The sequence below is a fragment of the Bombina bombina genome, chromosome 3 (assembly GCF_027579735.1).
Source record: "Bombina bombina isolate aBomBom1 chromosome 3, aBomBom1.pri, whole genome shotgun sequence".
In the NCBI taxonomy this organism is placed as follows: Eukaryota; Metazoa; Chordata; class Amphibia; order Anura; family Bombinatoridae; genus Bombina; species Bombina bombina.
Genome location: NC_069501.1, coordinates 673,224,227 through 673,251,134, shown reverse-complemented (window position 1 = coordinate 673,251,134; position 26,908 = coordinate 673,224,227). Strand labels below are relative to the sequence as shown.

At 38.6% G+C, this 26,908-nt stretch overlaps 1 protein-coding gene across 2 annotated transcripts in view; it reads right to left on the bottom strand.

The window, feature by feature from the left end:
• The window catches only part of RFFL (ring finger and FYVE like domain containing E3 ubiquitin protein ligase), a 206,308-nt gene that overhangs the window by 83,585 nt on the left and 95,815 nt on the right, over positions 1–26,908 (bottom strand). For both annotated transcript variants that reach the window (XM_053707433.1, XM_053707432.1), the window contains 3 exons: positions 20,625–20,800; positions 1,033–1,383; positions 640–717 (listed from right to left, as the gene is read on the bottom strand). In XM_053707433.1, coding sequence (XP_053563408.1) covers positions 640–717; positions 1,033–1,383; positions 20,625–20,792 — 597 coding nt within the window. In that variant the 5' untranslated portion in view covers positions 20,793–20,800. The remainder of the gene's footprint in view (positions 1–639; positions 718–1,032; positions 1,384–20,624; positions 20,801–26,908) is intronic.

Here is a 26,908-nt window from a genome sequence, read left to right as displayed (position 1 = left end):
ATTGATTGTTTGGCTCTCAGATTTTTGCAAGCTCATTCCCTAGCTTTTCACAGTCTGCAAAGCTGTTTTTCTCTGACTGTAAGATGTTCGTATGAGAAATGCACCTTTTTTATTACTACATTTCTATGTTAGACTAAGAGAAAAGGAAACAAATTAATTCAAGAGTCATTTTTACAATTACTTTTTTTGTCTGCAGCTAATTTGCAATTCAATTTTCAACTACTGCACTAGATTATAAAACTTTAAATATTGCTTTATTCTCCAGTTAACCAACACATTGCAATTGATCTGGTGCTTTAGTGTAACTGACAAATTTACAATTTTATTTCATTTCAAAATGACCTGCAGAAATGTTTACACTAAAAAATCTCATCGCAGAAAGTGAAAACAAAGTTCTGCCTCTGGGCTTCTGCCTTACTCTTCAAAGTCAAACATTTATTAAACAAGACATCTTTTATATGTTCTTCTTGGCCAGAGCAGAGTCAAAATGATTGTTTTTGCATGCCTAGCTTGATCTACTAAATAATTTAAAGAAACAGCACAAAGGAACAATCATATTAAAAGGCTAAACTTGCATTACATTTACTGTAAATACTTGAGGATCCCTGATCTGGATAGTTATTTTTAAGCGCAAAATACCTGTGTCTCTTCTTCAGATTGAGCTTCTGTTTGTCTGTGTGATCTTTCTTGCTGACTTGTAGATGTGTTCCTGTTTATCTGCGAAGAGGAACAACGTGAGTGAGCATGAATTGGAAATAATTAAACGATTATTGTACAAATGTATTTTAAAAAAGTAGATCAATCCAGCAAAAAAAAATAATCACATGATCTAAACACAAGTTGCAAAATTTATTAAATATTTGTAATATAGAACTATTCAAATTATGTACAATACTGTCTTTTAATCAACCAAAGTATCCATTACAGATGAAAATAACTTTGTTCAAAGATAAAATGTTTTTTTCCCCATTTAAGATATACATTTAAATTATAAAGAATCTTGATTATTGACCAAACAAAGTAATCACTCACTGTTGTAAAATCTTGAGATGGGTACGTAGGAGTTGGAGCAATATTCTCCCTCTGGTTGGATCGGTTCTGATCTGACGTTAAGGGAGAGTTATTGGTCACATCTGTATGGACAGTTGGAGGTTTTTGTGTCAACACAAGCTGAACTAGGTCTTCCTTCTCTCTACACATATCTGTGGGTATATCTCTCATGGACAGGTAATCACGCAAGTCTTTCACTTTTAACTTCATCAGCTCATCCCGTATGAAAGAAGTGGAGCGGATTCTTCCACAAAGTTGACAAAGGGAGGGACCACTGTTCATTTGTGAGAGACATGATGCACAGAAGATCTTCCTACAATCCATGCAGGGGTTCTGAGTAGAAATTAAGAAAAAAAATAAAGGCAGTGAAAAATAAAATAAAAAATGTCCAATTAAATTGTACACATTTTCGGCAACCTTGTTATACCTAACAGTCATACAAGTCCCATTTATCACGCTATGTACAGACAAGGTTCACAACTCAGGAACATATCTCTCCATGTTCGCGGTGAGCAGGCAGGGAGCACTATTCATCCACTGCCTGCATTTATCATCGCAAAAGGAAATAATTATGCAGGGCAGCCCCCAGCTCTTGTAAGGTAACCGTTTTAACCTCTGGTGGAGAGGTTAAAAAGCCGCTTAACTTGCGGTAAGCAGTGAGCCTACACTACAAGGGCAAGCAGCTTTATTAGGGGTGGTTTTAAACCAGGAAATCTGGGAGTGCAAAAAGTTGATTACAAAGCTAAATATCAAAGGATTTTTATTTATTATAATTGTAATAATTCCGTTTACTTCTCTACATTGGACATGATAAAGAGGCAAAAGGGCACTGCTTTGAAAATATTAGGAGGTTAGAGTGCACATCATCCTAAATAAACCCACTAGAAATTGCCAATGGTCCATATTATTGCACTTTCAAATAAACTTTGCACACTTTCCAATACAGTAGCTAGTTACAAACATGGGGACTGTGGTACAAGAACTCTAGGCTATATTTTTTTTTATGTTTTATTTTTAAGGAAGAAGCAAACAGAGTTTCACCATTAATTACAATCAAGGCAGTAGGATTACCATAAGGACATAAGAAGTGCTGTTTCAGTTTAGGATAAAAGGTTCAGCTCTAAGAAGTATCTGTATTGCACCAAGAAGATGGTAATTGTTGCTTCGCCAATGTCCTTTTGGTGAACAAATAATACTTGTAACATCAAAACAATACACTGTTATTGCTAGTGACTTCTTCTGAGTACCGTGAAACTGTTGGCATAGCTCTCTGGGTGTTGCTTGGTGTTAGCTTTATGCTGGGGGGGTGATGCCAGGGGGGGGGGATAGGTGCCTGTCATCATTGGGGGTAAGTGGCTTGGTCTCCTGTCAGCAATGTCGTTTGGAAAGAGTGTCTGCTAGTCTCCCAGTAAAATTCTATATAAAAATGTGTCTAATCTATTGTTTTTAAGATATCAGTACTCCTCTAGTATAATCAAATTGTCCAAGAGGTTCAATCTCTCCCATTTCCTGATTCCCCTCAGTCTAATGTATATCCAACAAAAAGGAGAAAATAGAGAAGCAGGAAGAACAAAGCAAGGTAAATGAGGTGCATGCTAGAACTGTCGGTTTAAAGGGACATAAATGTTTTGTAAATTATCTATTTATATAGCCCATAAAGTTTTTTTTTTGTTTTTTTTTAAGTTTGTTTTTTTTTTTTTTTTTAAGTTTTTCTTTATAGTTTTGCTTATTATTTTAATAACATTGCTCTGATTTTCAGACTCCTAACCAAGCCCCAAAGTTTTATCAGAATACCACTAGATACCTACCCCAGCTTGCTCCTGTTTGTGTAAAGGGTCTTTTCATATGCAAAAGAAGGGGAGTGTCTTATTTCCCACTTGCAGTCGGCTTTCCAGCTCCCTTTTCAACAGAGCTAAACAGAGTTTCAAAGTAAGTTTTTAAACCGTTTTATACTGGATTTTTATATCAGTATATGTGCATCTTATTCTTTATAGTAATGTCTATTAAATGCAGTTATATGAAAACTGGTGTATACTGTCCCTTTAATATCAAACTTGGATGTGACTTGTGGACCCTCACCACCATGAAACAAAGGAACTTATCAGGTAAACATAAATTATGGTTTTCTTTCATAAGGTGGTAAGAGTCCTAAAGCCTTGACATATCAAACAGTTGATCATTAGCATTTTGCAGGAAAGAATACATTTAAGTAACTACAATTTATTGATATATATTCTGATGAGACTGCGTTTGTTAGGACATCATATTGAGTTCTTAGAATCACCTTGTCTTGATGAAAACAAGATAATGGGTCTCACAAGACAATGCTGAAAGTTCTGGAACCCTTCTGGCTAAGCAAATAGATAATAGAAATAAAACCTTGCATGACAAAAGTGGAACGACCACATTAGACATGGGTTCAAAAGGATAAACCTGCAGAGCTCTCAAGACTATTATGAGATTCCAAGGGTGAAATGCTGGTCTAATCCTAATAAGAGCTTGAACCAACCAAGAGTTGGATATCTTAATCAGATTAGTATACCAAGCACTGAAACAATGAGGATAAATTGAGATCTCTCCAGCTTGATCCAAACTATTTCCTGAGAAAGCAGAACAAAAGAACTCGCACACATTTTCAACCTCTCCCTCAGCACCGGTATATTTCCCTCATCGCTGAAACATGCACTGGTCACATCTATCCTCAAAAAACCTTCCCTTGATCCTACCTCCCCATCCAACTACCACCCTATTTCCCTCCTCCCTCAAAGCTTCTCGGAAAACTAGTATATGCACGCCTATCCCATTTCCTTACATTAAACTCCCTTCTTGACCCATTGCAATCTGGATTTCGTCCCCATCACTCCACAGAGACATTGTTAAGGTTACCAACAACCTACTTACAGCAAAATCAAAAGGCCATTTCTCTCTGCTTATCCTCCTTGATCTGTCCGCAGCCTTTGACACTGTTGACCACCCTCTCTTGCTCCAACCCCTCCAATCCTTTGGCATCTGTGACACAGCCGTTTCGTGGCTCTCTTCCTACCTGTCCAGTCAAGAGTCCAGCTGTTTGTAGATGACCTTCTTAAGAGCTGACTACAACAGTGCAACTCTTGGCAGGGCCCTCTACCCATTTGATCCTTATATTTGTTTTGTTGTACTCCCCCTTTGTTTATAGCGCTGCAGAATCTGTTGGCGCTCTACAAATAACCGATAATAATAAAAAAAAAAAGGGGGGGGGAGAAAGTATATTAGACGAAAAGACCACGGAACCACCAGAGCATCTATGAGATCCGATTATTAAATTGAGAAACCATTCTTCATTAAGGAACCATTCCCCCAAATGAAAAGTCTGACGACTAAAAGTCTGCTTTCCAATTGTTGACTCCCGGAATATTAATGGCCAAAATTATACAGTGGCTTCGTTCCATACATAACAGAATGTGAGAGACTTAATTTATCGCTAGAGAACTCCTGGTTCCCCCCTGATGATTGACATATGCCACTGTGGTGGCATTGTCAGATTAAAACCGAACGTAGGTCTCTTGTTTAAGAAGGGGTCAACTCAGAACTCTGAGCGATTTTTCAGGGCTCTTCAAACACATTAGTAACCTTGCCTTCAGAGGAAACCAGACTCCTTGAGCCTTCTGAGATTCTCAGACAGATCCCCCCCATCTAATAAAGCTGGCCTTTGTCATGATTACTACCCAAGACAGCCATAGAAAGGGTGCTCCATGAATCAGAGCCTTGTAAGATATCCACCAAGGAAGAGATTGCCTGGTCTTGTAATCCAGAAAAACTGATTGTGATAAATCTGTATAATTCATCTCCATTCCACTGAGTGAGCATACAAAGCTGAAAGGGGGCGCGCGCAAGCAGTTTTCCCTCTGAATCTATGAAATCTCGAAAATTAGTTTACAGATTTTAAATCTAAAACTGGCTGGAATTTGTCCTCCTTCTTTAGCACTATGAAAAGATTGGAACACCACTAATGTACTTTTTTCAGCCAGAAGGACCAGGATAACCACATCCATATGTTCCAGATGCAATACACATGGAGACAGGGGACTGCTGCCTTTAATGGATTTTTTAAAACAGAAGAAACCTTCCACCTGACCCTAAACCCTCTGAGACTGGATTTAGCACCCAGGGATCCCGGGTAGATCCAAACCAGTCCTTCTGAAATTACCTCAATCTGCCCCATATCAGAAAATCTGAAATAAAGGCCATACCTGCATGCTGTCTTTAAAGTAGAAGGGGGTTTTTTTTTTTTCGACTGGATGTTCAAATAACAAATACAGTTGCTTAACAGACTGACCCTAATAGCTCACTGACACCAAGAGCTAGCAACACCTCTCTTTTAAAAGAGATTGCAAGTGTTCTAACTTAAAAATAAAAAGAAGAATTCAAATCATGCTCTACAGAGCAATCCTGATCCTCTAAACTTGATTTCTCCATCTGAAGATGAGTCAAAAGGATAAAAGACTAACTCTCATGAAATCTGTAAGACTCTTGTCTTCATATGAGGACCCCTGAGCAACTGCAGACACTTTACTCACAGGCATTTGCACCTACATAACGGTGGCATAGACCCAAACACCTCCTCAACTGTAGACCAAATGCAATTCTGAATCATGAAGAAAATACATCTTTTTACCCTGAGAAGAATTTAGAGGGGGATGCTGCGCTTGTTATGGTACAGCATGAAGAACTTAGAAATTTGCATTACTATCCACACAACTATTGTGAAGTTGTGCAGAAGGACAAAACTCAAGTTTGCAAGGCACACAATTAATCTAAGATGGCAAAAAAAAGAAGTTTAAACTCCCCTGAAGGGTCAGAAAGTGAAATAGTATGGGGAGACAGTTCTAGCCTGCTCCATAATTGTGACAGTGACCAGCAGAAATAAACAAAATTGCACACATAATTAAGTGAAGAAGAAAATGACAGTAACTAACTTGCATACAGATCAAAGTATATGCAGCTATAAATGGAAATAGTGTAAATGACTAAATAGCTATATTTCAATATGTTTTGTGTCCAAGACAAGCTGGGTAGATTATACTCAAAGGTAGTATAAAGATATATATATATATATATATATATATATATATATATATATATATATATATATATATATATATATATATATATATATATATATATATATATATATATATATATATATATATATATATATATATATATATATATATATATATATATATATATATATATATTGCCCTCTTGGTAACAGCTGAAGTCTTAGTAGCAAAAGCTCATACCAGAGAAAGAAGAGTAGCCTTATAAATTTCTTTCTTTCCAGATATAGTGAGTCCGCAGTGTCCTCAATTACTGTTGGGAATATCACTATTGGCCAGCAGGAGGAGGAAAAGAGCACCACAGCCAAGCTGTTAAGTATCACTCCCCTTCCCAAAAACCCCAGTCATTCGAACGAAGGTAAATGGAGAGAAAAGGAGTAACACAAGGTGTAGAGATGCCTGAGGTTTAGTCAAATAACTATTCTAAAACAAAGGGCGGGGCCGTGGACTCACCATATCCGGAAAGAAATTTCTCAAGTAAGCATGAATTTTGTTTTCTTTCCTAAGATATGGTGAGTCCGCGGCATCCTCAATTACTGTTGGGAACAAATACCCAAGCTAGAGGACACAGAGGACTAGGGAGGGACAAGAAAGGTAGAGCTAAACAGAAGGCACCACCGCTTGAAGAACTTTTCTCCCAAAAGAAGCCTCAGGCAAGGCAAAAGTATCAAATTTGGAAAATTTGGAAAAAGTATGCAGAGAAGACCAAGTTACAGCCTTGCAAATCTGTTCCACACAAGCTTCATTTTTGAAAGCCCAAGAAGAAGAGACAGCCCTAGTGGAATGAGCTGTAATTCTCTCAGGAGGTTGCTGTCCAGCAATCTCATAGGCCAAACAAATTATACTTCTCAACCAGAGAGAAAGAAGTAGCAGTAGCTTTCTGACCTTTACGTTTCCCAAGAAACAAACAGGGCAGAAGACTGGCGAAAATCCTTAGTCCCCTGTAGGTAGACTTTCAGAGCATGCACAACATCCAAGTTGTGCAACAACCATTCCTTATGAGAAGAAAGATTACGACATAGAGAAGGAACAACAATTTCCTAATTATTATTTCTATCCAAAACAACTTTAGGAAGAAAACCAAACTTAGAATGAAGAACTGCCTTATCGGCATGAAAAATAAGGTAAGGCGAATCACACTGCAAAACAGAGAGTTCAGAGACTCTAGAGATAGCAATAAGAAACAAAACCTACAACTAAATATCTATGGAATGCATTGGCTCAAACGGAGCCTGCTGCAAAACTTTAAGAACAAGGTTAAGGCTCCACGGAGGAGCAACGGACTTGAACACAGGCCTGATTCTGACCAAGGCCTGACAAAACGATTGCATATCTGGCACATCTGCCAGACGCTTATATAGCAAAATAGATAAAGCAGGAATCTGACCCTTCAGAGTACTGACCGACAGACCCTTTTCCAGACCTTTCTGGAGAAAAGACAAAACCCTAGGAATCATGACCCTACTCAAAGAGTAGCCCTTGGATTCACACCAATAAATATATTTTTGCCATATCTTATGGTAAATCCTTCTAGTAACAGGCTTGCAAGCCTGAATCATGGGCTCAATGACCGACTCAAAGAAAAACCACGCTTAGGCAGAATTAAGCGTTCAATCTCCAAGCAGTCAGCTTCAGAGAAACGAGATTTGGATGAAGGAAGGGACCCTGAAGTAATAGGTCCTTCCTCAATGGCAGTCTCCAAGGTGAGAGAGGCGACATCTCCACTAGATCTGCATATCAGATCCTGCGAGGTCACGCAGGGGCTATTAGAGTCACTGACACTCTCTCCTGTTTGATACGAGCAATGACTCATGGAAGGAGAGCAAATAGAGGAAACGGGTATGCCAGCCTGAAGTCCCAAGGGACCACCAGAGCATCTATCAGAACGGCCTGTGGGTCCCTTGACCTTGAGCTGTACCTTGGAAGTTTGGCATTCTGCCGAGATGCCATCAGATCCAGTTCCGGCACCCCCCATCTGAGGGTTAAGCTGGAGAACACCTCCGGATGGAGTTCCCACTCCCCGGGATGAAAAGTCTGTCTGCTCAGAAAATCCGCTTCCCAGTTGTCCACTCCTGGAATGTGGATGGCAGATGGCAATTATGAGCTTCTGCCCACTGAATAATCCGAGCCACCTCCTTCATGGATAAGGAACTCAGAGTTCCTCCCTGGTGGTTGATGTAAGCCACTGAGGTTATGTTGTCTGACTGAAACCTGATAAACCGGGCTAAGGACAACTGAGGCCAATCCATCAGCGCATTGTAAATCATTCAACTCCAAGATGTTTATAGGGAGAGCAGACTCCTTTGGAGTCCAGAGTCCCTGCGCCTTTAACGAGTCCCAGACCGTGGTCACAATTACCCAGGAAGGTCTCTGAAAGCATGTGCCCTGAGACAGATGTCCTGAAAAAGCCACCACAGGAGAGAGTCTCTTGTCGACCGATCTAGCTCGATCCTTTGAGATAGATCTGCATGGTCCCCGTTCCATTGACTAAGCATGCATAACTGTAAAGCTCTCAAATGGAATCAAGCAAAGGGAATTATGTCCATGGAAGCAACCATCAGACCAATTACCTCCATACTTTGAGCCACTGATGGTCAAACAGTAGACTGGAGAGAGAAGCAAGAGGAAAGAAAGAATTTTGGCTTTTCTGACCTCCGTCAAAAATATTTTCAGCGATAGGGAATCTATTATAGTCCCTAAGAAAAAAAACATAATTTATGTAAGAACTTACCTGATAAATTCATTTCTTTCATATTAGCAAGAGTCCATGAGCTAGTGACGTATGGGATATACATTCCTACCAGGAGGGGCAAAGTTTCCCAAACCTCAAAATGCCTATAAATACACCCCTCACCACACCCACAAATCAGTTTAACGAATATCCAAGAAGTGGGGTGATAAGAAAAAAGTGCGAAGCATAAATATAAGGAATTGGAATAATTGTGCTTTATATAAAAAAATCATAACCACCACAAAAAAAGGGTGGGCCTCATGGACTCTTGCTAATATGAAAGAAATGAATTTATCAGGTAAGTTCTTACATAAATTATGTTTTCTTTCATGTAATTAGCAAGAGTCCATGAGCTAGTGACGTATGGGATAATGACTACCCAAGATGTGGATCTTCCACGCAAGAGTCACTAGAGAGGGAGGGATAAAATAAAGACAGCCAATTCCGCTGAAAAAAATCCACACCCAAAAATAAAGTTTAAATCTTATAAAGAAAAAAACTGAAAATATAAGCAGAAGATTCAAACTGAAACAGCTGCCTGAAGTACTTTTCTACCAAAGACAGCTTCAGAAGAAGAAAACACATCAAAATGGTAGAATTTAGTAAAAGTATGCAAAGAAGACCAAGTTGCTGCTTTGCAAATCTGATCAACAGAAGCTTCATTCCTAAACGCCCAGGAAGTAGAAACTGACCTAGTAGAATGAGCTGTAATCCTTTGAGGCAGAGTTTTACCCGACTCAACATAAGCATGATGAATTAAAGATTTCAACCAAGATGCCAAAGAAATGGCAGAGGCCTTCTGACCTTTCCTAGAACCGGAAAAGATAACAAATAGACTAGAAGTCTTTCGGAAATTCTTAGTAGCTTCAACATAATATTTCAAAGCTCTAACTACATCCAAAGAATGCAATGATTTCTCCTTAGAATTCTTAGGATTAGGACATAATGAAGGAACCACAATTTCTCTAATAATGTTGTTGGAATTCACAACCTTAGGTAAAAATTTAAAAGAAATTCGCAACACCGCCTTATCCTGGTGAAAAATCAGAAAAGGAGACTCACAAGAAAGAGCAGATAATTCAGAAACTCTTCTGGCAGAAGAGATGGCCAAAAGGAACAAAACTTTCCAAGAAAGTAATTTAATGTCCAATGAATGCATAGGTTCAAACGGAGGAGCTTGAAGAGCCCTCAGAACCAAATTCAAACTCCAAGGAGGAGAAATTGACTTAATGACAGGTTTTATACGAACCAAAGCTTGTACAAAACAATGAATATCAGGAAGATTAGCAATCTTTCTGTGAAAAAGAACAGCAAGAGCAGAGATTTGTCCTTTCAAGGAACTTGCAGACAAACCTTATCCAAACCATCCTGAAGAAACTGTAAAATTCTCGGAATTCTAAAAGAATGCCAGGAAAAATGATGAGAAAGACACCAAGAAATATAAGTCTTCCAGACTCTATAATATATCTCCCTAGATACAGATTTACAAGTCTGTAACATAGTATTAATCACAGAGTCAGAGAAACCTCTTTGACTAAGAATCAAGCGTTCAATCTCCATACCTTTAAATTTAAGGATTTGAGATCCTGATGGAAAAAAGGACCTTGCGACAGAAGGTCTGGCCTTAACGGAAGAGTCCACGGTTGGCAAGAGGCCATCCGGACAAGATCCGCATACCAAAACCTGTGAGGCCATGCTGGAGCTACCAGCAGAACAAACTAGCATTCCTTCAGAATTTTGGAGATTACTCTTGGAAGAAGAACTAGAGGCGGAAAGATATAGGCAGGATGATACTTCCAAGGAAGTGACAATGCATCCACTGCTACCGCTTGAGGATCCCTGGATCTGGACAGATACCTGGGAAGTTTCTTGTTTAGATGAGAGGCCATCAAATCTATTTCTGGAAGTCCCCACATTTGAACAATCTGAAGAAATACCTCTGGGTGAAGAGACCATTCGCCCGGATGTAACGTTTGGCGACTGAGATAATCCGCTTCCCAATTGTCTATACCTGGGATATGAACCGCAGAAACTAGACAGGAGCTGGATTCCGCCCTTACCAGAATTCGAGATACTTCTTTCATAGCCAGAGGACTGAGAGTCCCTCCTTGATGATTGATGTATGCCACAGTTGTGACATTGTCTGTCTGAAAACAAATGAACGATTCTCTCTTTAGAAGAGGCCAAGACTGAAGAGCTCTGAAAATTGCACGGAGTTCCAAAATATTGATCGGTAATCTCACCTCCTGAGATTCCCAAACCCCTTGTGCCGTCAGAGACCCCCACACAGCTCCCCAACCTGTAAGACTTGCATCTGTTGAAATTACAGTCCAGGTCGGAAGAACAAAAGAAGCCCCCTGAACTAAACGATGGTGATCTGTCCACCACGTCAGAGAGTGTCGTACAATCGGTTTTAAAGATATTAATTGAGATATCTTTGTGTAACACTGAATCTATCTGGAAACCTAAAAAGGTTACCTGTGTCTGAGGAATCAATTAACTTTTTGGTAAATTGATCCTCCAACCATGATGTTGAAGAAAAAACACAAGTCGATTCGTATGAGATTCTGCAAAATGTGAAGACTGAGCAAGTACCAAGATATCGTCCAAATAAGGAAATACCACAATACCCTGTTCTCTGATTACAGACAGAAGGGCACCGAGAACCTTCGTAAAAAATCTTGGAGCTGTAGCTAGGCCAAACGGCAGAGCCACAAACTGGTAATGCTTGTCTAGGAAAGAGAATCTCAGAAACTGATAGTGATCTGGATGAATCGGAATATCCAGATATGCATCCTGTAAATCTATTGTAGACATATAATGCCCTTGCTGAACAAAAGGCAGGATAGTCCTTACAGTTACCATTTTGAATGTTGGTATCCTTACATAACGATTCAATATTTTTAGATCCAGAACTGGTCTGAAGGAATTCTCCTTCTTTGGTACAATGAAGAGATTTGAATAAAACCCCAGTCCCTGTTCCAGAACTGGAACTGGCATAATTACTCCAGCCAACTCTAGATCTGAAACACATTTCAGAAATGCTTGAGCCTTCGCTGGGTTTACTGGGACACGGGAAAGAAAAAATCTCTTTGCAGGAGGCCTTATTTTGAAGCCAATTCTGTACCCTTCTGAAACAATGTTCTGAATCCAAAGATTGTGAACGGAATTGATCCAAATTTCTTTGAAAAAACGTAATCTGCCCCCTACCAGCTGAGCTGGAATGAGGGCCGCACCTTCATGTGGACTTAGGAGCTGGCTTTGATTTTCTAAAAGGCTTGGATTTATTCCAGATTGGAGATGGTTTCCAAACTGATACCGCTCCTGAGGATGAAGGATCAGGTTTTTGTTCCTTGTTGTGACGAAAGGAACGAAAAACGATTATTAGACCTAAATTTACCTTTAGATTTTTTATCCTGTGGTAAAAAAGTTCCTTTCCCTCCAGTAACAGTTGAGATAATAGAATCCAACTGAGAACCAAACAATTTATTACCCTGGAAAGAAAGGGAAAGCAGAGTAGACTTAGAAGACATATCAGCATTCCAAGTTTTAAGCCATAAAGCTCTTCTAGCTAAAATAGCTAGAGACATATACCTGACATCAACTCTAATGATATCAAAGATGGCATCACAAATAAAATTATTAGCCTGTTGAAGAAGAATAATAATGCTATGAGAATTATGATCTGTTACTTGTTGCGCTAAAGCTTCTAACCAAAAAGTTGAAGCTGCAGCAACATCCGCTAAAGATATAGCAGGTCTAAGATGATTACCTGAACACAAGTAAGCTTTTCTTAGAAAGGATTCAATTTTCCTATCTAAAGGATCCTTAAAGGAAGTACCATCTGCCGTAGGAATAGTAGTACGCTTAGCAAGAGTAGAGACAGCCCCATCAACCTTAGGGATTTTGTCCCAAAACTCTAATCTGTCAGATGGCACAGGATATAATTGCTTAAAACGATTAGTATCAAGAGGACCAAAATCCTCAATTTCTAATGCAATTAGGACTTCTTTAAGTAAAGAACGAATAAATTCCATTTTAAATAAATATGAAGATTTATCAGCATCAACCTCAGACAGAATCCTCTGAACCAGAAGAACCATTATCAGAATCAGAATGATGATGTTCATTTAAAAATTCATCTGAAAAATTAGAAGTTTTAAAAGACTTGTTACGTTTACTAGAAGGAGGAATAACAGACATAGCCTTCTTAATGGATTTAGAAACAAAATCTCTTATGTTATCAGGAACACTCTGAGTATTAGATGTTGACGGAACAGCAACAGGTAACGTAACAGTACTAAAGGAAATATTATCTGCATTAACAAGTTTGTCATGACAAACAGTACAAACAACAGCTGGAGGAACAGATACCATAAGTTTACAGCAGATACACTTAGCTTTGGTAGCTCCAGCCCCAGGCAGCGATTTTCCAGAAGTATCTTCTGACTCAGTTTCAACGTGGGACATCTTGCAATATGTAATAGAAAAAACAACATATAAAGCAAAATTGATCAAATTCCTTAAATGACAGTTTCAGGAATGGGAAAAAATGCCAGTGAACAAGCTTCTAGCGACCAGAAGCAATAAACAATGAGACTTAAATAATGTGGAGACAATAGTGACGCCCATATTTTTTTAGCGCCAAAAATGATGCCCACATTATTTGGCGCCTAAATGCTTTTGGCGCCAAAAATTACGCCACATCCGGAACGCCGACACCTTTGGCGCAAAAGAACGTCAAAAATGACGCAACTTCCGGCGACACATATGACGCCGGAAACAGAAAAAAAAAAATTGCGCCAAAAAAGTCAGCGCCAAGAATGACGCAATAAAATGAAGCATTTTCAGCCCCCGCGAGCCTAACAGTCCACAGGGAAAAAGTCAAATATTAAGGTAAGAAAAAAATTAATTTATTCATATGCATTATCCCAAATATGAAACTGACTGTCTGAAATAAGGAATGTTGGACATCCTGAGTCAAGGCAAATAAATGTTTGAATACATATATTTAGAACTTTATAAAAAAGTGCCCAACCATAGCTTAGCGTGTCACAGAAAATAAGACTTACTTACCCCAGGACACTCATCTACATGTTGTAGAAAGCCAAACCAGTACTGAAACGAAAATCAGCAGAGGTAATGGTATATAAATAAGAGTATATCATCGATCTGAAAAGGGAGGTAAGAGATGAATCTCTACGACCGATAACAGAGAACCTATGAAATAGATCCCGTAGAAGGAGATCATTGAATTCAAATAGGCAATACTCTCCTCACATCCCTCTGACATTCACTGCACGCTGAGAGGAAAACCGGGCTCCAACCTGCTGCGGAGCGCATATCAACGTAGAATCTAGCACAAACTTACTTCACCACCTCCATAGGAGGCAAAGTTTGTAAAACTGATTTGTGGGTGTGGTGAGGGGTGTATTTATAGGCATTTTGAGGTTTGGGAAACTTTGCCCCTCCTGGTAGGAATGTATATCCCATACATCACTAGCTCATGGACTCTTGCTAATTACATGAAAGAAACATAAATTATGCTAACCTGATAATTTTATTTCCATCTAGGGGATGAGAGTCCACGGCTTCATTTATTACTGTTGGGAATTAAAAACCTGGCCACCAGGAGGAGGCAAAGACACCCCCGCCAAAGGCTTAAATACCTCCCCCACTCCCCTCATCCCCGATTCTGCAGAGGGAACAAGGAACAGTAGGAGAAATATCAGGGTATAAATGATGCCAGAAAATAAATAAAATTTAGGACCGCCCATCGGAGATACAGACGGGAGCCGTGAACTCTCCTCCCCTCGATGGAAATTAAATTATCAGATAAGCATAATTTATGTTTTCCATCTAAAGGGGAGGAGAGTCCTCAACTTCATTCATTACTGTTGGGAACATATACCCAACCCAAGGACACTGAATGAAACCGGGAGGGTAAAAAGCAGACCCTAATCTGAGGGCACCACAGCCTGCAAAACCTTTCTCCCAAAAACAGCTTCCGCGGAAGCAAAAACATCAAATTTGTAAAACTTAGTAAAAGTATGTAAGGAGGACCAGGTAGCCGCCTTACAAATTTGCTCCATAGAGGCCTCTTGAAGGCCCAAGAAGAAGCCACAGCTCTAGTTGAATGAGCCGTGATCCTCTGAAAGAGGCTTATGTCTCGCATAGGACAAGCGAATCAAGCTCCTCAACCAAAAGGACAAAGAAGTAGAAGAGGCTTTCTGCCCCTTGCGCTTCCCTGAATACACCAGAAAAAGAGATGTAGACAGTCTGAAATCCTTTGTAGCCTGAAGATAGAACTTCAGGGCACTAACCACATCCAGATTATGAAGTACAATACAATATAACAGAAAGAGGCGCCACATGTGTGAATCAATAGCGCAACCAATGTTGTGTGCAATAAGATTATACACAGGGTACTCACATGGAGGAAAGGCAATCAATTATGCCTGTATTAGCGGGCTGGATTTTAAACAGCAGTCCAGCTAGCTGACCAACAGTTGAACCGGGGCTCCTGGAGTATTGGATAAATAGACCGCAAGTACAGCAGCAACACAAAAGGAGGGTATACACCCAATAGGTAGCAAAGGCTAAGAGATAAACAAACTAGGCACTGGTAGTTAAAAAACATATGATTCAATTTATTAAAAACATTGTTTAAAAACAATTCATGCTCTAATCAGTGTGATCTCTAGCACAGTAATTGAGAAACCATGCAATGCGTTTCTCGGTAAAGACCGTTTCATCAGGCATGTAATACACATTTACAAAAAAAACCTTTTATAGGACTAAGCTACCAACAGGTGTATAAACCCTCCCCTTCAATTAAACGCACCAGCCAATTGGATACCTTCAAAACACCCTTCAATACACGCAGTTACCAATCAATGACTGTGATGCGGTGACCTAACATATAAAGTAAAACAACAACAGGAGTTGTGAACTGTCATGTAGTGCTGATTACTAGAGAGCAATGAGAACCCATAATCCCTTTAACAATTACATCTCCTGATTACCTAGGTTAATATTAAGCTTGGATTATTGTTTACAAAAACTATGATCTTCATAATCATTATTAGTATCTCCAATGGTGATGTGTTACAATATCTAGTTAGGTAATGGTTACCCCAGGTCGATGTAAGTATTTGCATAATTGTTTCCAAATGGAATCTAAAAACGACTGTGGTTCGTATGATCATGTCAGGGGAAGTGCGTGTAACTTCAAAGTCTATTGGTCTTGACAGAAATGATGAGAAAACCATCAATGGGTTACACCCGCTTAATGACGATTAGCACGTCAAACAGACAAACGACACCCACTAGAGGTGTGACACTCCTATGGGCCAATTGGTCCTAATATCACTGACAATAATAACGTCAAAGAGTAAGGCACGGGTCGGGGATCCGCTCCAGGTCTCTATGCTGAACAGCTGAAGTGTAGGGGTGCTATTTACTTACGGCAACACTTCACAATAGCTTCGTCACTCAAGAGTGCATCCAGGTCCCAGCACTGACGCTTACCACTTTTCCAGCAGGTCAGAGCCATACTAACAGCTGTCCCTAAAGCACTACTACTTACCAGCAGCCTCAGTGTATGATCTAACAGGCAGGAACATCAGCACTCCTCAGTAAAAACAAATGCCAAAGGATGGTACAGAGGCGCTCCACTATAGCAGTGAGTGTTATTGATCATCCACAGGCACTCTGTGTATTTAACTCACTTGCAGAACGATCTGAGCACACTACAGGTATCCGGTACTTTTCCCACCCATAATACAGCCCACTCAGTAAAGTGGTCAGTAAAGCCATCTTACCCAGCACAGTCACGCATATCAGAGTATAAGGCATTGTGAACGTAGCCATGTGTGTACTAATCCTTTCTACCTAAGAGACAGTTAACTTATAACTTATCCTAAAGAAGCACAGACACACTATTAGGGAGCAGATATTATTGGGGGCCTCTCTTTTCTATGCAGCCCCTGACTAAAAATTTATATTTACTGTGCCTGTAATAATGGGACATGCATGGGGCTAGGACACCTAATCTAGAACTTATATATCTACATTCAAGGATCCCAGACACCCTGCGTGTGCTTGTGACACAACAGTCTCCCCAGAGGCCCTCACCCCAAAATGTGGGGGTAAACTGAAAAGCTAGGAGCAGGAAAACACCCCAATTCAAGCATACTATAGAAGCTCAAGATAAGTGGTACTTTTAGCTAAAGTTGCAGCCTACGGAAATGTCTCACTCCATCAGGAAAAAAAATAATAATAAACATATTGAAGACCCAAAAAGGACCGTGGCAGACCATTTCCACAGTAAATTTATGTCTGAGAGAGAATTGTTCCGATAAAGATTCCAGAGACACTCCGTCTGGACAGGGAGTAGATGAAGCACATAGTTTACGCAAATGTACCTTGACAATTCTGAAAATGCTTCCCTTAAAGAACTCATTATCCCCCTTTCTACCAAAATGGACTCTCATCACTCATCCTTAAAACAGGAAATTAAATCCTCAGTAGCAGAACTTAAGAAAGACATTTCTACCCTTGGAGAAAGGACGGATATCCTCAAGCGAAAGCATGAAGATCTAGCAATGGACCACTCTAATCTCCTGTCCTACACCCAATCACTTGCAGAGATGATCTCAGACCTAGAGATGAAGCTTGCGGACTTAGAGGATAGGTCGAGGCATAATAATATACGTGTAAGGGGCATACCTGAAAATATCTCTTCAGCTGAGCTCCTTACATATCTTGCTGAGCTATTTGAAGTACTACTAGACTCTTCACAGGATCCTGAGTCTAAGATTGATAGAGCTCATAGAGCACTTAGATCCAGAAACTCCAATCAAGCACAACCAAGAGTCGTCATCATAAGACTCCATTATTTTACTTACAAAGAAAAAGTCCTGAAGGCAGCTTATCTGAATAAAAGCTTACCAGATCTCTATAAGGAGATACAGTTTTTTCCTGACTTATCGTCTCATACTTTATCAAAATGGAGATCCTTTCATCCAGTGTCTAGGTAGGCACTCGATCAGATACAGATGGGGGTTTCCTGTGAAGATACAATTTGAACTTGCTACAGAGCCCCGCTGCTACCTCCTCTTTACAACGAGAGCCCCTTTCTCTTCAGCAGGAGGTTTCCGACCATGATCCCCCACAACTGAACTCTTCTCTCCTCCGAGCAGCAGCCTCTGAATGGGATCTCAAGCCAAGACGCTTGTCTCCAGCATCTAAGGGACGGAAACTTTCCCAGCAGGAACTCTGAATGCAACACTTCATACAAAGAACATTTTATCCCTCTGTGGTTCACCCGCAAAACTGAATACGTAAGAGTTGTTCCTGCAGTTGCAGGAACCCTGTATCCCTTTTTGAGAACCTTATTCTTATTCCCTATACAGGTTATAAACTAAGCTACAGCCCCTTAAGCTGAAGTGACTAATATGTTATTTGATATTGTACATGTCTAGTTAAATGGGAGATGTATAACCACTGTTCCCCTTATTTAGGGGTTATTAACTTTTTTTTCCTTCCACAGGTTGAGATAGTCAATACTTCTATATGAAAGCTGATTTCAGATTCTCATGGAGAACTTACCCGCTCCCTTATCCTCTTAGAGGTATTATAACCCCATGCACATAGCTAATAGTCCCTAGCATGTTTCTAATATAGTAGATTAGCACTCTTAGGTCTGGGGTGTACACACCTGACTCATATATTAAAGCAACCCGCATGCAAGCCCTTGTAAGTATATTAATTTAGCACAAGCAATGGGTTGCTGCCACTATTGACTTTGAGCTTCTGGTACTTTGGCTTAAGTGACTAACAAGACCAGAGGATAAGCTAGAATGTGAATAACACTCTCTTAAACGATTAATTAACAATTATAATTTCGAGGAATAACTGTGGTTATATGTATGGTAAATGATTCAGTGTATATACTCCTTGTAACTCTCTTCTATTCTTAAGATAATGTACAGATTAATCTGCTATCTTTACTATAACTAGTTATATCACTAGGTAGTCGTAACACCAAAACAACGAGCTAGGTACTTTCAAGACCCCTATGTAAGGCTAGCATTATGTAAATCAATATTCATTACAGGTATGGACGCATCCACATGGCAGAGTAGGTTAACCTTATACCCACTTCCGATCTATAAGTTATGTATACATCACTGGAGAAAGTCTCCAATTGATATAGTGTAAGTTAGATGACCGTGGAAAATAGTTACATATAACTTGGTAGGAGTAGCTATTATTCAAACGTATATGAAGCAATAGACAATACTTGTCAATATACCAAGTTAGATAATGGGTCAAAATAAGACTTGGACCTTAGGCAAGCTTATATATATATATATATATATATATATATATATATATATATATATATATATATATATATTAAATGTTCTTGCAATGTTAGTAGTTCAGTTAAATATTACAATGCTGCAGGTTCAAAAGCAGCTTCCTTATGGTTGTATTAACTTTATTCATTTCGGAATTGGGGACCATCTCGTCTCCTACTCATTAATCGTAAGGTTATTTTTTTTATCTTGTTTAATTGTGCACATTTGTCCTTTATTCTCTTCTTACTTTTGCTCACATCTCCTTTCACTGCTACCCTCACCTACTGTCCCTTTTTATTCTTTTAACTATTGGTCATCCGCCCCCCCAGACGATGACCATTACTTTTCCCTATCATCTTATATTATAAATATATAAGAAACATACACACTTAGCGGTGCTTTTCCGCTGAATATCCCCTCTAATCCCCCCCTTCTTTTTCTTTTCATATAACATCATACACTTATTCCACATACAATAAGTTTTCAGACCCATTAAGAGTCCAAAGCTCTAGGATATCTAGATTAATTACCCAGTGCACTATAAATTTTCATTCATGTAACCCTCTTCTGAGAATATCTAGTAAGAGCCGAACTTATGTTGTAGTTTACACGTTGTGGGTCCCACTTGAAACCACTGAGTGTTCTTTAAAGTTCATCTGATCTGGTAGGATCTCACTAATGGCTACTTATATTTAACTATATAAAATTTTAAAATGATGATTCCATCTAGCCGAATGTTACTGTGCCTTATGCAATGATATTTTTCTCTGTCAATTGTATTACTGAAGTGTGAAGTAACATCACTGTTTGTTGAATTTGCATACGGTCACTTTGTAATTTTTGTCATGAGCTTCTTTGTATCTGTCATATCCCTAACAATCCTCAATAAAAGATTAAAAAAAAAAGCACTAAGCTGTGTCTTATACTTAATAGAAGCAATTGCAATATTATTATTCATTTATTTAAATTGATTTTTTCCTTTTATTTATTCCCTACATTCATACAGTGTCCTTTACTTCATGTCACAGCCTTACAAGGAGGAGGGGCCTCTGCAGGAAGGTTTATCTTAGCCTGATGTCCTAAAACGTCTGGGCTGGTTACTATTACGTGAATAGACTAGATAACAGGGAGTCCGACTTGCTCATGCCTAGATCAGTCAGAATGTTACCTAAGTCTCAAAGATGTCAGCCCCTATATCACACTGGGGGTTTGTGCTACATTGAGAATTTCGGCGTGCTAATTTTGCAAGAAAACAAGTAAGTTGTTTGCCGTTTAACATATTTGTTTTTACCAAAGGAGCACTGTTTAACATCCCTTTAAGCTTTCCTTGCTTTTGAGAAAAGTATATTGCATTTATGTAAAGATTATCAGACTTACTTTTCTAAAAGGAAATGGAATCGCAATATTGCAAGCTCTGCAGGTGACAATCTCTGGAGTGGGAGGGGACGTTCTGAAATTGGGATTGGCACAAGCTTGTGTTCGTCCAGTCGGCCCGTCTTCTGGCTGGGTGTCTAAACACAACCAGTTACAGCAGGCAGCCCACATAATAAAACCTGAAAAAGAAAGCAGTGAGCTTGATTAAAACAAACAGAATTAATTAAACAAAAAATAAATAAATACATGTCCAATAATGATAAAGCAGCAAAATGAATATGTATATACCCTTCACCTTCCAATTAAGTATGGATAAATTAGTATAGATAAATAAATGAATCCGAGTTTTTTTTAAAAAACAGCTAACTCTCTTGCTCTGGAACAGGAGATTCTAGGTAAGGATATGTACAATGCTTCACCTTTTGTGCCCAAACATTTGCTTTGAAATTCAGACTTACGTGCACTGTTACTTAAAAGGATAGGAAAGTTAAAACTAAACTTGCATGATTCAGATATAGTGTGTATTTTAAGCCACTTTTAAATTCACGTCTATTATCAAATTTACTTTCATCTCTTAGCATACTTTGTAGAAAAGAATATGTACATATCCCATGCTACTGGGGACTAATTGGTGGCTTTTGTTTCTAGTCATAGGCTTACCAGAGGTATTTGTCTTGTTTCCAGTAGTGCATTGCAGGGGTTTAATACAAACTTTTATTACAAGAACAGACTCATATTTTGCATCAACCTTTCACTTTACTACTCAGGCAGCATTTAAAAGTAAAATATTTTGAATATTAACAGAAAAAATATGATATCAATGAGACCAATGAGAATAGTCCTTTAGTGGTCGGAGATAGTATGGACCAATCAGATGTCTCATAGTAACCAGAAAGTGACCAGAAAGTATCAAAACCTCCTCTTTTCTCTTTGCTGCTCAGGAGTTAAGTCTTTAGTTATTTTATTTGATATTATTTTTTATTGTTTCTTTGTTTATCTGTTTTTTCTGTTCCAACTGACCATGCCTCCATTTTGACATGGCCATTATGGAGGTGAATTTTCCCGCCCTCTCACTAGATACTACGTCAGTGAAACTGAAGACGAGTATCGTTTTGAACAGTTGACAACTTTGCCACATATAAGTTTATATAAGTTACATTTTAGGCAATATTTTAGTTAGTTGAAAGTAACGATTGAGTTATTTTACTTTCAATTCAGATTTCAAGGTTTTTTTATTTGAGAAAAAAAACTCTTGGTTTTGTGGCATATATATATTTTTTTTTTTAAATATATTTTTATTGAGGATTAAAATAAACATACAGACAATCCATTGTGCGGTATCACAAACAAAAGAAAAAAATATATACAAGTAGTATGTTCCATAGCAGAGGAGTGACAATGTCACTAACTAAGCAGTACCTGCTTAATACAAATAAAAGGAATATAAGAACATTATCTAATGTTAATCCGCAGTTTCCTACCTCCCAACCAAACGTGAGGTCTCTTACGGACCACCAGCACATCTATTAAGACAAATAATAGGAGGTTTACATTAATATAAGGTCCCCTATGGACCTTTTGAATGCTGTTGAGACTTATAAAACATGACTATGAAATATATAGCATGTAAAGTATGTATAATCATTAACAACAAGGGAAGGGGTAGTATTAAGATAAAGAAGCTTAATAACATGTAAATATAAGAGATATTGGTGGCATGAGAGTTTATAGAAGAACTGCTGTCTCTGATTGATAGCTTGCAATTGGCAGGAGTAACATCCTGCATGATAAATACAGAATATAAACTACAGCTGCCTGTTAAACTAGAGGAGGGACACCAATATGGTCACATGTTCTCTACATATTCTCAACAATTGAGATAAAACATCCGAATTGGTCCTTGTAATATTTTCGATCTCTTATCACTTAGAATGTTCAATATATATATATATATATATATATATATATATATATATATATATATATATATATATATATATATATATATATATATATATACACATATATACATATATATACATATATATATATACATACACATATATATATACACATATACATACATACATACATACATCTTGAAAGTAAAACATATAAATCAAGAGTTAAATGGAAAGGTTCCGTGGAATCTGTGTTCCTTTGTTTATCTAATAAACAAAATATTTAGGGAGGACGGAGCAAAATGTAAGGGTGTCAAAGTTACAGGAGGGTAGAAATTTTGAAACTAGATGGAAGTCAACGTGCTAGGGTTTTCTGTAATCCCCAGAGACAGATATGTATAAAATATTTATTTAGTTTTACCTCTGGAGATACACAGAAGAAGAACTCTTATGGAAAATATGAGTCAATAATCCACTTGAAACTAAAATGACCGGAGACTAGCAGTGGATGTGCGAAATGGAGCAGACAGGAAATTAAAGTTACACATCACTCACATAAATCTATAACTATAAGTATGTAAGCTCTAGTATGGAGTGTGTTGGAAATAAAATGTTGTGCAATGACTGCAAAACACTCCCTCCGCTGACCAGGTAAAGGGCATATCTAGACAAGGTCTAATGAATGACTATTACCCTATCTGGCAGCCACAGGAATATGCTATGTAGTTAGCTGCCATCCTAAGAGTTTTCAAGGGGTCACGCAAAATAACTATGAGATTATCTCCTATTAGTATATATGGCTCTTGGGAGAAATTAGCAAAAATCCCTATATAAAAGTTGCACAAATGTGTTCTCAAATTATTACCTTGAGTTGCTCCAGCAGTTAAGAATCCAAAATTAGACTATAAAACTTAGCGTCCTGTCGCCCCGGCCGCAGGCGGCAAAACAAGAGGAGCAATCACATAATCTATTCTCCTAATAGAGCACACAAAGTGCCATACTATACCCTTGCTGATGTAAGTGTGTGACCCATAACATCTTAATATAGATATAATTATGTCCAGACTTACCCCAGAAATTAAGTAAACCTATAGATCTAAACAGGAACCATTGTTCAAATTGTATAAATATCTAAGGTCTGCAAGTTCCCATAAGAGACACAGTTTGGGAGGACTTATCTGCAAAATGTGTTACAATTTATAAAAAATAAAAAAAAATAAAAAGTAATGGTGGACGATTATTTTTAATTACATTAGCCAGGTATTCCAGTAGCAACAACACACATATTGAACCCCTTAAACACATCTCAAAGAAGGGTCAATGAAATCCAATTGTGGTGCCCTAAATCAGGTGCCACTTATTTTGTATATTAAAGCCACTGGCATAGAGGGCATCATCCATAAGCTACTGCATCTAAGTACAACCTTATGGTAGATCAAATAGCACATTTACAATTAATAGCTAGATAAAAACTGTTAGTAACGAACATATGTAACCGTAAAAAACATTGTAAAACATGGCAATATCTAAAACAGAAACTGACAATAAATTTCCTATATCACTTATCACACGTAAATATAGTTTGCTACAAGTGAGAAAAAAGTAACTAGATAAGTGGATCGGAGGTGTAGTAGTCCAGGAATCTTACATGCTAGTAATGTTCCAGGAGAGACAAGAAGCCACTCTTAGCCCACACCTAATCTACCAGGAGGGTTAGTGAATAGATAACCTGGGTGTTTCCAATGGCCCACGGTAGTGTGGAACTTATCCCAAAGATAAATATGGGCCTATTGAAATTGAGGAGTAGCTGGACTTGAAGCAGTCATCTATGCTGACAGTTGCTCTATAAACAGCGTATTAAAACAACAGCCGCATAACATGGAGCCAGTTTCGCTCAGCTTTTCTTAGTAAACAATGTAGTAATGCAGCGAGTAAGGCTAGCAGAATGCTTGGATGTATTGGTAGAGGTATTTGCAGCAGAAATAGTAAGGTTCTTATGCCACTTTATAGATCATTAGTTAGGCCTCATCTTGAGTATTGTGTGCAGTTCTGGAGGCCATATCTTCAGAAGGATATTAAACTTGAATCTGTGCAAAGGAGGGCTACCAAAATGGTACATGGTCTAAAAAATAAAAAACTTACCAGGATAGGCTCAATGACCTAAATATGTATAGCTTAGAGGAGAGAAGGGAAAGAGGTGATATGATAGCAACTTTCAAGTACGTTAAAGGGTTTAGTAAAACTGAGGCTGTGGGTATTTTACATAAAATGGAAAATTCAAGAACAAGGGGTCATGAGCTCAAGCTAAAGGGTAGTAGATTCAGGAGTAATTTGAGGAAGCACTTCTTTACAGAAAGAGTGATTGATTTATGGAATAAACTTCCTCAAGAGGTAGTAGCAACAAACACTGTGGGGGACTTTAAAAATGCATGGGACAAGCATAGGGCTATCCTACGAACTAGATAAGTTTATACTGTTAGGTAAGGTCGGGCAGACTTGCTGGGCTTATGGCTCTTATCTGCCGTCAATATCTATGTTTCTATGTTTCTAGAACCCATGCAAGAACATCTAGCTCCGTAGCGTAGATCCCCTTCTTCATCGTGACGGCATATGCAGAGACCGATGCCGCTGACTAATTTTGAGATTGAGCACCGCTCGTACCTTGCTTGCGGTCATCTACCCTCCTCATTTCGCACTTTTCCAAGTGATCCTTTAACTTCTGGGCCGCCAGTATATCGCTGATAGGTGTAGTGTTAGGATCAGTTAACATCAGTTAACGTGCTGAGGCCTCCATATAAAGCGCTTCTGTTTCTACAGCGTGGGTCGGTTGCAGTGAACCGAGTGCTTGCTCCCTCACAGCTGTGAACTGCATTTCATAGCCATCCAGCAATGCGGTCAGCTCCTTAATAGGAATGTCAGAGTCAGGGCTCTGGGGTTCAGTAAGTATATCAGAGGATTTCACGTGGGCATTAAGAGTCTGTTTGTTGGGCGCCATCTTGAAACCCTTGTGGGGTAGTAAAATTTTCAAAGCATTGAACTATCATTAGGCTTAGCCCAGAGATCTGTTTCTCCAGTGCCTCACAGAACAGGCTTACCATGCTTTGTTCTTCAAAAGATCATCCTTCTTGGCAAGTCAAATTACTCAATATCCCAGATGCTTGGAATAATGAGCAGCAGCTTAAAATCCCCGGTCTGTCCAAACCCTGACCTGAGTAACTTCAAATAAAAGTGTCTGAATCAACTTTAAACCACTTTCTTAGTAGCCTTAAGTGCCCCCAGTCTTTATGAGCCCACTTTGTACTGATTCCTGTTGCTCGCTTTCAATTTAAAGTGTAAATTTAGTCCGGCACAGATGGAGCTCCTGTAACACACGTCTGGTCCGTAGTTGAGTTCGCTCCGCCCCCCCCCCCCTTACCCCCCCCCCCCTTACCCCCCCCCCCCCTTACCCCCCCGGCATATCATTTTTTAATATTTAGTTAGGTTATAATAATTTTTCAAAGAATTTTTCTTTAATTATAATTTTAAGAAAAAAACTTTGGTTTTAGTACATTTTACATATTTCAAATTCTATTTTCTTAGAGTATTGTTTTAGAATATATATTTTTATTTTTTATTTTTTTTTTAAGATTAAATATATATTTATTAACCATAAAAAAAAGTTGTGATACATAACAAGGCCTATCAATTCTAGCAATCTAATTAAGGCACTATCCACCTATAGTATCAGCACATATACAGATTTAAGTCATAGGTACTAGGATCTTAACCCTGAATGGAATTAATTTGATGGCCAACAATTGCAGTCTATTTAGAAATGTACATAGAAAGTTGACTTCGCCACCTAGCAAGAATAGCAGTTTTGGAACTATGGCGGTTTATACGAGTGCACATATTTATAATCCCCACGGATACAGTAGTTTGAAAATGCTATAGACAGTTTTCAGATTGTCACTGAAGCTTAAAAACTTTGACCTCATGGCATCAGTAAACTAACGGTCTGTCTGACCTCCCAAAGGCACTGAAAGCACCTGAACTAAGAAGCCACCTTTTCCATTAAATTTCTGTGGTGGGAGTACTCGCTAGCTAGGGTTTAGTAATAAGTAAGAAAAAGAGAAAAAAAGATATAATAAAAAGCAACAATACCAATAATAACAATAATTGTACTTAGGTCAAACGTGGCTGTGTTAGTTTGAATAAAACAGTCCCGGAAATTAACCCAGATAGTGTCCATTGGCTTAAGATATGCCTAGTTATGGGCATAAATTTATACCGGTCCCATTGTGCACAGCTTACCCAATTCCAAGCTTTACCAGAGTCAAATGATATGAAATTGGAGAGTTACAGTAATAATGATGGTTCCTTTGGGCAATGGCAGAGCCCTCAGAT